The sequence below is a fragment of the Octopus sinensis genome, linkage group LG5, assembly GCF_006345805.1.
Source record: "Octopus sinensis linkage group LG5, ASM634580v1, whole genome shotgun sequence".
NCBI lineage: Eukaryota > Metazoa > Mollusca > Cephalopoda > Octopoda > Octopodidae > Octopus > Octopus sinensis.
Window position 1 is genome coordinate 116,247,774 of NC_043001.1, and position 12,500 is coordinate 116,260,273.

At 36.6% G+C, this 12,500-nt stretch overlaps 1 protein-coding gene across 4 annotated transcripts in view; it reads right to left on the reverse strand.

Annotated features, from left to right (window-relative positions):
• The window catches only part of LOC115211592 (FYVE, RhoGEF and PH domain-containing protein 2), a 531,041-nt gene that overhangs the window by 110,091 nt on the left and 408,450 nt on the right, over nucleotides 1-12,500 (reverse strand). For all 4 annotated transcript variants that reach the window (XM_036503008.1, XM_029780160.2, XM_029780163.2 and 1 more), the window contains one exon: nucleotides 2,695-2,790. In XM_036503008.1, coding sequence (XP_036358901.1) covers nucleotides 2,695-2,790 — 96 coding nt within the window. The remainder of the gene's footprint in view (nucleotides 1-2,694; nucleotides 2,791-12,500) is intronic.

A 12,500-nucleotide genomic window follows, 5' to 3' on the forward strand; every position in this document is an offset into this window, starting at 1 on the left:
TAGTCATGTACATGAGAAAAACATGCCTGAGTATGTGAGTGTGTGTATACAAGTGTGTGTGTGTGAGTACATGCATGTAGATGAGAGAGAATGCCAGAGTTCACCAATGTCTACAATATATGAGTTTGTGCATGTGTATGTGAATGCGTGTGTGTATGTATATGTGTATGTGTGACTACATGCATGTACATGAGAGAACGCCTGAACAGTACACCAATGTATGCAAATATGTGGTGTGTGAGTGTGGTGTGTGTGTTTTCACTTCACAAACCATAGGTTGTGAGTTCATATCTATCTATAGCAGATGTTACCTTTATTTTTTTTCTCTTGGCATGAAAGAATTATTCTCAATTCATTAGAGATATCTTTAACTGTTTGTGTCCCAAGATTCCAAGAAATGTAAGATGACAGAGTGACATTAGGATATAATTTGTACTTGAAAATTTATTTGGTCACCTTAAAGAAGAAATTATGGTGTCACTTGGTGAAGTAAACAGAAGCAAACAACTGTAAGATTTGTACATTTTTACTTTTGTTTTTCTATTCAAACATAGGTAAGCCAAATACATATTACTGAGGTACTGTTTTTACAGCTGGATGCCTATGCTGCCACTTATCCTTACCTGTTTTTCAAGTAAGGAAGTTTCCATTCCCACTCAACTTTGAAAATGCAGAGCTAATGGATGATTTGTTGACTGGGAAATGACCGTATAGAATACTGCCATAGTCCAGTCATTTTTCATCCTATTACAGAATAAAACACATTCACAGAGACACATACGCACACATACACACACACACATGCAATCATTTTAAAGTACACTTTTCCAAATTTGTGGGGTTAGAAGGAGTTTATTGAAGCAGATTTTCTCTGGCCACATGTGCATCCTGTTACCAACCATCTCTGGTTTCCAGACAAGAAAACACAAACACACATACTTATTTACACGTGTGTGTGTGGTGCAGTGAATGTATTTTCATCTAAATTACACAAAAACGAAAATAACACTGACATCCCATTTCAACAGATATATTTACCACAATTAAGTTTATCTTGAAATACTAAAGAGTAAATTTATTCACTAAAATCACTACTGGCTTCAATCATGGCCTCCAGACAGCTCTGGAATACCCTGCAACTTTTCTGGGCGATCTCCTTGGTGAATACTGCCATAATCCTTGCCTTCAGTCCATCTTTGGTGTTACAAGGAGTTTTGTTGGTCTCTCATTCAACTGCACCCCACACATAATAATCAAGGGGGTTGCAGTTTGGGGAATTAGGTGGCCAAATGTTAGGGGTGATGAGGTCCCAGAAATTGTCTGACAGCACAAACGCCAAGCAGTACAGCATGTTGCTTCCACATTTCTGGCAGAGTGAATTGCTTCATGGTGTTGTTTTTCTCACAGATGGTGCCCAACTGACCCTACTATAATCTGTAGTCGACAAAATCAAAAACAAACTATGCACGAAATTGAAAATATAAAAGGGCAACAATTTACTTATCACACCTTGTATATATATGTACATGTATGCATATATATATATATATATATATATATATATATATATATATATATATATATATATATTATACATATATGCTCATGTGTGTGTGTATATATATATGTATATCTTAGGTGGATGCGCTTCCCAGTAGTTGGCATTAGGAAGGGCATTCAGCTGTAGAAACTAAGCCAAAATAGATCATGTTGTCTGGTGTGGTTCCCCTAGCCATGCCAGTTCTTTTCAAGCCATCCAACACATGCTAGCATAGAAAACAGACATTAGATGTTGCTGTTGATTATGATGATGATGATGATGAAGATGAGGATTTTGATCACCACTCTTTCAGATTGTATTTATTGGGGCAGATTTTTCGGGCTGAATGCTCATCCTGTCACTAATCTTTATATATTTACAAGTGAGGTAACATGTCCTCCTGGTTTGAGATGTTTCCACAAAAGATTGGAAACAAAGGACACCACCTGCATGATAGTGACACTCATTTACAACAACCACATGATGTCAAAACAAGGACACACCAAGACATACACACACACACACACAGACACACATAACACACACAATAGGCGTCTTTTAGTTTCCATCTATCAAATTCACTCACATGGCTTTTGTTGGCCCAAGCTATAGAAGTCCTCTGCCCAAGATGCCACACAGTGGGACTGAACCCCAAACCATGTACTTATAAAGCAAACAATGCAACCACAGAGCCACTTGTTTTACTAACAGAAGAAAGCAACCATAGAAAATATCAACATATAAAAGTTAACAAAGAAGCCTCTATGTGCTTGTTTGACCTGCTGGAAACAGCAACCACATTGCCTTCCAAATTTTCTGTAAATTTAAAATACATATCCCAATTGTAACCCTGTAACTTATGATGATCCCTCACTGCACATCAGTGTGCGGCAAGGTCCTTAGGTGTGGTGTACCTGGAACAACAGGTGTGTACATCAGGGCTAGTCATTCCACCAACTACCTATGTGTGCCATAGGAATGTCCAATCAAAACCAATCTTGATCTACTCACCAACAACAACAACTATAACATATATATAATTACTGAAGAGAAAATGAAGAAATGAAAATCAAAAACAAAAACTATAAAAAAAAAACAGAAAAAGGAAAATCTAAAAAAACATATATATAAAAAATTAACACTGATCAACTTACCTGATCAACAAGATGTAACTTTGTAACATATGCCCTTTCTGTCTTAAGTAATTCCTCCACAATTTTGTACCTGATATTTTTTTGTTTCTCAGATTCCTATAAAAAGATAAACAGAAACATGAATATATAACAGCCGCAGCATATTTTAAACATACTTAATCTTTTATTCTCTTAATGGATTCAGTCATTTTAGTGTGGACATATTGGGGCTGGGGGAAAACACATTTTTATGGGTATAGTTTGTTGCATCGACCACCTCTATACTTTTTTCATTAATCTCAGAAGACTGGGGACAAAGAGGAACTGCATGAAATTGGAACTCGGAATGCAAGGACACACAATCAAATAAATAGCAAAAGGTAGTTTGTCTATTGAAAACAGTTGTTATTATCCTATATACTAGGTTGTCCCAAAACTTCTTAAACACTTGCGAAAATTGAATTTTTACTCGCCAAGTACTAACAAAAACAACAAAAATTATTCCTCAAAATAAAGACCATTATTTTCCAAGACTTTCTACGAACTTTTGGGACAACCTTATATAAACACTAAGAACTTTTTCTCTTTTCTCTCAATCCCTAAACTATAAAACGATCTATGAAGAAAAGGGGTGTAAAACATTCCACCACGCTGTAATTATTTTCATCCTGATGAAATATCTCGCATCATAAAATGTTAAATTGATCACAGGTTATGTCAGGCTGATGACTTCTAAAAAGAATGAAACAATGCTAGACATGATTACTGCCAGCTAGAAATTTTTAGAATTCTGTAATGAAAAATGAAATGTGAGAATTCTGTATGTTTTGTTTTGGTTTTTTGTTTTTTTGTATGGTTCTTTAATTTCAAATTCAAATTTCTAATCCCACCTCATATTATGAAAAAATGGGTTTTTTCCCTAGTAATAGCTGTGACCACTAAGATTCTATCTTCTGCTCTACTGATGTTTAGTGAGGGAAGAGCGGTACCTGGGAGAGAGGGGAAAGAGAAGAAAGGAAGAATGAAATGAAAGGAAAGAACAAAAGGGAAGCAAAAGAGAATGAAGACAGCAGCAAAAAGAAAGGCAAAGGGAATGAGGATAGAGGTGAAGGAAAGATGAAAAGGGGAGAAGGGTGGGCAGATGTGGATGGAGGTGAAGAAAGGAAAGAGTGAAGAGAAGGGAAGGAGAATGCCAGGAAAAGAGAGAAGGCAGTTTACAGATATCCAAGACTTAAATATTCATCTGACCAATTCCAGCAACAAAGTGGATGCAGAGATTAAAAGGAACAGAACCACACAAACACCAAAACACAGGAAATAAAACTGAGGTGAACCAGTTCTTGATGGCAATAAACTGTAACCAGCCATGACCAGCTTGTTATAGAGATAAAGAACAGTTTGTCTTCACTAATTATGCTAAATACATATAATTAACAGTATCCCAAACACACAAACACATTATATATATATGTGTGGGTGTATATATATATATATATATATATATATATATATATATACTCTTTTACTTGTTTCAGTCAGTTGACTGTGGCCATGCTGGAGCACTGCCTTTAGTCAAGCAAATCAACCCCAGGACTTATTCTTTGTAAGCCTCGTACTTATTCTATTGGCCTCCTTTGCCGAACTGCTAAGTTATGAGGACGTAAACACACCAGCATCGGTTGACAAGCGATGTTGGGGGGACAAACACAGACACACAAACATATACACTCATACATATATATACATATATACATGTATGTGACAGGCTTCTTTCAGTTTCTGTCTACCAAATCCACTCACAAGGCTTTGGTCAGCCCGAGGCAATAGTAGAAGACACTTGTCCAAAGCACCACGCAGTGGGACTGAACCCAGAACCATGTGGTTGGTAAGCAAGCTACTTGCCACACAGCAACTCCTATGCCTATATATATATATATATATATATATATATAAATATATATATATATGTGTGTGTGTGTGTGTGTACACATACAAACACACATACATACGTACATATATACATAAATATGTAAGTACGTACATATGTATGTATGCATGCAGGTGCTATATAGTATGACTAGGCCCTGTACTACTGACAGATGAGATACTCCAGATATATACACACACAACACACATAGATATCTAAAATGATAGCTTCTGTGTGGTAGTGTGCTCTTCTACATAGATTGGCCAAATCTCCCAAATCAAAACTATTGCTTTAAAAAATGGACATGTATTCTTTTATTCTTTTATTTGTTTCAGACATTTGACTGTGGCCATGCTAGAGCACAGCATTCAATCAAACAAATCGTCCCCAGGACTTATTCTTTGTAAGCCTAGTGCTTATTCTATCAGTTTCTTTTGCCAAACCGCTAAGTTATGGGGACGTAAACACACCAGCATCGGTTGTCAAGCAGTGTTGGCGGACACACACTCACACATATATGACGGGCTTCTTTCAGTTTCTGTCTTCCAAATTCACTCACAAGGCTTTGGTTGGCCTGAGGCTATAGTAGAAGACGTTTGCCCAAGGTGCCACGCAGTGGGACTGAACCCGGAACCTTGTGGTTGGTAAGCATGCTACTTGCTACAGAACCACTCCTGCGCCTATGTATGACAATATAATCTGAGACAATGGGCATGTGTTTTGCAGAGATTCATGTAAAAACTCATACTTGTTTCTTTTAATAACCACTTGAGCACCACTTTTGTAAATTATGCCTAAAGTGACCAGATGATCGTGCTGTATTTCACACACACACACACACACACACACACGTTGTCATTTAATGTCCTTGACCATGTGGACATGAACTGAATTGTTTGACAGGATCTGATGATCCAGACAACTACATTGAACACCTGCCTTGCTTCACTTGCAAAATATAACAGAAATTCTGAAAGCAAAAGTGTTTGCATACATTGAAGTTGTGGATGTACGTCTATACACTCTGTGCACACAACTGGGTCCTTCACCCAATGTCCTTTACCCAGTATCCTTCTCAAGTCTACAATTGCTTTTTCTCTCTTTCCCCTTCTTCCATTCAGACAACTGGGTTATTTCCTTGATTCTATTGCCACCCCTACCCATATTTACCATCATTTTTACCATCATCCATCCCCACTTTTGTTTTATCCACTTTTGCTAACCTTCTCACTTTTTCAACCTTTAACACTTCATCCCCTTATCATTCAGTCCCCGCATCACTCTCCTAAGTGCTGTATTATTCTGCTGTTGTAAGTAATAAAATTTGAACCCATCACCATTTCTGTTCCACCAGTTACCATTCCCACTCCTCTGAGCTACTTCCAATTCATGTTTTCTGCCCAGCATTCTTTTTGCTTCCCTACACTCATAGTTACCATTGACTACTTGTTCACCACCATTCCCACATTCATCTCCTATGTACATGTGACCACCTATGCTTATAACCCTCTCTCAGTGTCCTCGCACACTCTTGCAGCTTTACTCACCATTACTGATTCTCCTGTCTCTACGATCTCTTCTCTTCATCATCTTAGACATTACCTTGAGGGTATGTTCTGACACCTTGTCATTACCACATTTATCTTTCTTTATGGTATCACTCCAGCCACCCCTACTTATGTAAATTACTTATATAAAATGCAAAATCTCTATTCCACCTTTCTTACATTATCCTCTCAACACCACACATAAAGCTCTATCTTCAATTCTCCCTCTCAAGTAAAGGGGTCTTTTTAGTGTTACTAATTTAGGCAACTTCACTAGTGCTGGTGCCACAAAAAAAGGGCATCTAGTATGTTTTTGTAAAGTGGTTGGCATTAGAAAAGACATTCAGCCGTTGAAGCCATAAAAAAGATGAGTTCAGTAACAGATGTCATCCTCTGACCAGTTGCATTCTGTTTAACCATCCAACTCATGCTAGCATGGAAAGCAGATGTAAAAATGATGACAATATGTACATATATGTCCGGGAATCAAAACCATGATCGCAATATCATAGTTTCAATTCCTGGACTGGGTTGCACATTGTATTCTTGAGTGAAACACTTCGGTTCCTATTTCTCCAGTCCACTCAGCTGTAAATGAGTATCCCTGCAGCTGACTGGCATCCCATTTAGAGGAAATGTGATCTAAGATGCTTATACGCCATGGAAACTTGATAACTGACCATATGAGTCTAAGGATGGCTATTTAAGCAATGTGTTTGTGGGTGATTAAGGGGTTAGATGAGTGCTGATGAAGGGTCAAAAACTGAAATATGGCATATTCGTCCATTATCCTTTTTTCATCTTTGATCTCATTGTTTGTTCACATCTGATATCTTGGATATGAAACATCATAACAAAAGTCAGTGTTGGTTATGCTTTCTATAGAGTATCTGTAGAGATAACCTTAACATGTTAAGACAGTAATGTGTTCAGAAGACTTACTTTAGTCTAGAGGTAGTGCCTAAGCATGGCCACAGCCTCTAACTAAAACTAATACTAGTATGTATGATATATATATATATATATATATATATATATATATATATATATATATAAAATACAAAATGGGACAAGATCACAAAACATCCGGACAGCTAGGTGATGCAAAAAGGGACAACAAAACATCCAGATAGACGATACAAAGAGAATAAGGACAAGTCATTCGAAGTTTTCTTTCTTCAGTCAAGTACCAGATTATTCTCGCAATTTTGGCTGATTATATATATATATATATATATATATATATATATATTATATATATATATATATATATATATATATATATAATGTGTCTGCATTCATTTGGAATTGTTTGGAATAACATGGTGAAAGTTGGGAGTAAAATAAAATATGTAATCTGATAGGGATACAGGAGAGAGATAGTTAAGGAAAGGACTATGCTATACCACTCCCCCCCCACACACACACATACATACAGCCCATTGACTATATGTGTGGTGGGGGAGGTAGTGGCCTCTGGTAATTGGGTAGTAGCTTACCATTCCTTCAGTGAATAATGATTTAAAGGGTAAAGTGGACTGTTACAACTTCGCTATAATTAGCTAAGAGGAAAGGAATACAGTCGTAAAGGTTTCATAAAGGTTGTGATGTTAAGATGAAAAGAAATAAAAGTTTAGCTTCATTGAAATATAATTAAAGGGAAATACACTCTGGATAATCCCAGTATTTTTTTTATTATTATTTTTATATCAGCGATGAGATAAAAGTTACAGTGAAAACACTCCCTCAGGATTTTTGTGGATGTGGTGGTGGTGGTGGTGGTGGATGGTGTGTGTATTGTGGGGAAGTACCCTGTCTCTGAACCAGCTAGAAATCACAGTCAAATCTCCCCTGAAATAACTTTTTTTTAAATAAAGAAATAACATTTTAAAATCTGTGGACTTCTGGACCTTAGGCTAAACAAGAACAACATGAAACTGAAACTTAACTATAACTCTAGCCCTAGGCCAAAAAAATTGAATTTGGTATATAGAAATCGTAAGGAAGCCTTCCACACACACACAAATACACACGTGTATGTATATATGTGTGTGTAGGTGTATATTTACATTCACATTGCGAATAAGAGAACTGAAGTACAAACAGTAACGTTTCTGGACATTCCCCTTCCACAAATACCCCACTAGGGGTGCACTAGTGAAGACAAATGAAATGAAAAATCCTTTTCTTGAAAAACAGGTGAGAGTAGAGAAGGAATCAAGCCCCAATGATACTCCAATGACAGATTTCCATTTAATCCACGCAAGCATGGAGGAAAAAGGATGTTAAATGAACGAGTGTGTGTGTGTGTGTTGGTGTCAGGAAAGGCATCCAGCCGTAAAAACCATCCCAAAACAGACAGTGAAGCCTGAAGCAGTCTTGTCGCTTGCCAACTCCTGTCAAACCATCCAACCCATACCAGCATGGAAAACAGATGCTAAATGGTGATTTTATATACATATACACACACACACACACACACACATCATATATATATATATAAACAAGAAAAAAGCAACAAAAATGGATCAGTATTTCGGTACAATTGTTTCATACGAAGACCAGTTTTATTAAGGCTGCAAATATTGCAGCAAATACAAGTGACCCGTACTCATCAGCTGAAAACACATCTGAGTTCTCCAAACATCTAAGGGGGTGAGGCTACACTCCTGAAGCATCAGGGATAGTTCTATAAAAATCAGATTTAGATAATAAACGGACTTCCAAAGTTCTCTAATGTTGCACAGTCATATAACAGGTCTTAAAAAAGTATTTTTAAAAACCTGTTAGTTTCACAGAAAATGAAAATGTAAATCCATTCATGCTTTTACTGTATATATATATATATACATATATATGCAAAACATCCAGATGTTTAGGTGAAACAAAAAAGGGATAACAAAGTATCCAGAGAGACGATACAAGGAAAACAACAATGGATCATTTGAAGTTTTCTATCCTCAGTCGAGTTCCAGATTATCTTTGCAATTTCAGCTGGTTATACTCAAGATTGCTCCAATCTGGCCAGCCCTAAGGAAAAATAAGCTAAAAGCATTACATTCCTTGGAAGAAAGCGGTAAATGTTATACAAAAACAAGGACGGAAAAAACCCCCAGAAATGTTACATAAATACAAATAACAGGACGTATATATAGTAGTATATAGTATATATACATAGGTGCAGGAGTGGCTGTGTGGTAAGTAGCTTGCTTACCAGCCACATGGTTCCGGGTTCAGTCCCACTGCGTGGCACCTTAGGCAAGTGTCTTCTACTATAGCCTCGGGTCGACCAAAGCCTTGTGAGTGGATTTGGTAGATGGAAACTGAAAGAATCCCATCGTATATGTGTATATGTATGTGCATGTGTGTCTGGTGATGGTGGTGGTGTTAGTGGTGGTGATGGTGGTGGTGGTAGTGATGATGATGATGATGATGGGACAATAGGGATGATGTGGTTAATGGCTACAAAAGTTTAGGATAACCTAATAATGATAAAATAGCGATGAAGCTGATAATGAAAAATGATGACAAGGCGACAGATATCTATATTTCTATAAAACATGAACATGTCTGAATTCGTGTATGTCTACTTGTGTGAGATTTAAACACACAATCACTGCCATCTAACTAACACTGCATCTCTTAAATAATAACTGTAATGGCTTCTAATTTTGGCACGTAATAAACACTTAGCTAGGAAGAAGAGCTCCAGGAAATTAAATTGATTCCATTAAAGGAGATGAAAGTCCCCTTGATAGGATTTCAGCTGAAAATAATAATCATCATCATTGTTTTATTATCCACTTGTAAATGAATAATAGTGTTTGTATGAACTGTGATTGTTTTGTTTTGTTTAAAGTGTGCACACATTCAACACAAGGAGGATACACACACACATATATATATACACAAATTTGACAGACCCCTAGTTTTCATCTACCAAATTTCCTTCATGAGGCATTGGTTAACCTATGGAGATAGTAGAAGATATAAACTAATAGTGTCCTCACAGTCAAAACAAACCTTCAATATAGACAAATGGCTGAAGGAGATTTGAATAGAATGCCCTGTAGAGCTCCTACAGAACGGTTTTCTCTTAAGGGCAGCAAGGATTATCAGGAGGGTTGTAACCACTTGAAAGACTACTGAAGACTTGTGGGTACCTAAAGTAACAGGTAGTGGTCTGCTCCCCACATAAATCCTATCAGGAATAAGCCCAAACCTGAGTCAAACCAAATAATAATAACTGCCCTGATGCAGTACCAGGCAGTGGCTCCCATGGCTTCTGATCTTAATTGATTAGAATTGTTATCATGTACATATTTTGTCTTGGTTCAACTGGTACTTATTTTATTGACCCTGAAAGGATGAAAGGCAAAGTCAACCTTGGCAGAATTTGAACTCAGAATGTAGCGATGGGTGAAATACCGTTAACCATTTTGCCCAGCATGCTAATGATTTTGCCAGCTCACTGCATTAATAATAATAATAATCATCATCATCATTTAGTGTCCGTTTTCCATGCTAGCATGGGTTGGACGGTTCAACTGGGGTCTGTGAAGCCAGAAGGCTGCATCAGGCCCAGTCTGATCTGGCAGTGTTTCTACGGCTGGATGCCCTTCCTAACGCCAACCACTCCGTGAGTGTAGTGGGTGCTACTTGTCCTGCCGGGTCTTCTCGCGCACAGCATACTTCCATAATAATAATAATAATAATAATAATAATAATAATAATAATAATAATAATAATAATAATAATAATAATAATAATGATAATAATAATAATAATAATAGTAGTAGTAGTAGTAGTAACAGCTGAAGGAGACTGGAACAGAATGTCCTGTGGAGTTTCTACAGAAAGTTTTCCTCTTAGGGACAGGAAAGATTATCTGGGAGGTTTTAAGCACATGCAGGACTATTGAAAACTTCTGAATATCTAAGGTTACTTGTAATAATCCGCTACTCACATTAACTCTACCAGGAATAAGAACAAACCTGAATCAAATCAATGATAATTATTATAGTAGTAGTAGTAGAAGTAGTAGTAGTAGTAGTAGTTGTTGTAGTAGTAGTAGTAGTTATTCTTCAGTAGTCTTATTTTATCATATGCTTTCACAGTACTACCGAGCACAGCTCTGTGTGCCTTGGATCTGTGCTGTGGTCTGTGCTTTACGTAGGAAGTGCACAGTGCCTAATAGTTCTACTTTCTGTATGTTATATACATTTGTAAGTCCTGGTGTTTTGGTTATATATATGTCTGAATGTTTTTTAATCATACCTAATGCACCTATTCTTATAGGAATTGTTTCTGTTTTTAGGCTTCACATCCAAGTTATTATTATTATTTACTTTTAATCTGCATATTTGTTACAATTACTTGTAACATGTCCAGCATCTTAGGGCAAGTGAAAGATAAGAGATGTCACAATATGACTGAAAGTTTGGGGAGGGGGAAGTGGCAGGGGCAGTAACAAAATATCTTCATGTAATACAACACAGACATTTAAATTGATAGGGTTTTTCTACGGATGTGGGCAGTACTTGTAAGCACAATCTTTTGGATTCCTCTGAGACATGGTTCTCCTGGGATGTTATCTAGATGTTTCTGACAGCCCTTTTTTATCATACATAGGACACTACAATAACAAGAACAGTTCTTGCTTTAAGAAGCCACATGTTTTGTATTTCAATTTCCAGGTCCTTTAATTACTTAATTTGTCAAATTCCTTTACAGATATATTTTTATCAGTGGGGACGCTTACCTCTATTAGTCTGCAGGTATTTTCTTCCCTGTCTTTAACAATTATGTCTGGTCGATTAGCCTTGATTGTTCTGTCAGTGTTGACTGGAAAATCCCAGTTTTATTATTATTATTATTATTATTATTAAAACTTTGAAATCTGTTTATTGGACCTATTTTAAAACCTCTAATAATTATCATTTCTAATAACAAAAATAAAGCAAAAAGAAAAACAAATGAAAAAAATAACAAAAAAACCAGCGTGTTGAGAAACATAACCATATCAGAGATTTGGAGAGTCATGTATGAGATGAGGTGTCATACAAAGGATGAGAGTCGATAATTTGTAGAAGAGGTGTAATTAAAAGCTATTAATTACACCTCTTGACATATTATGATAAGAGGTGCAATTACGTGCATTGATGAATTTAGGCATTCTTGTTAATACTTAACATTTCAATGGAAATCCATAAAGAAATAGGTTTCTCATTGAGGGTTTCACATTAGGCATGGACATAGCTGTGTGGGAAGAAGTTTGTTTCTCAACCACATGATTCTGAGTTCAATCCCTCTGTGCAGCATCTTAGACAAGTGTTTTCTACTATAGTCCCTGG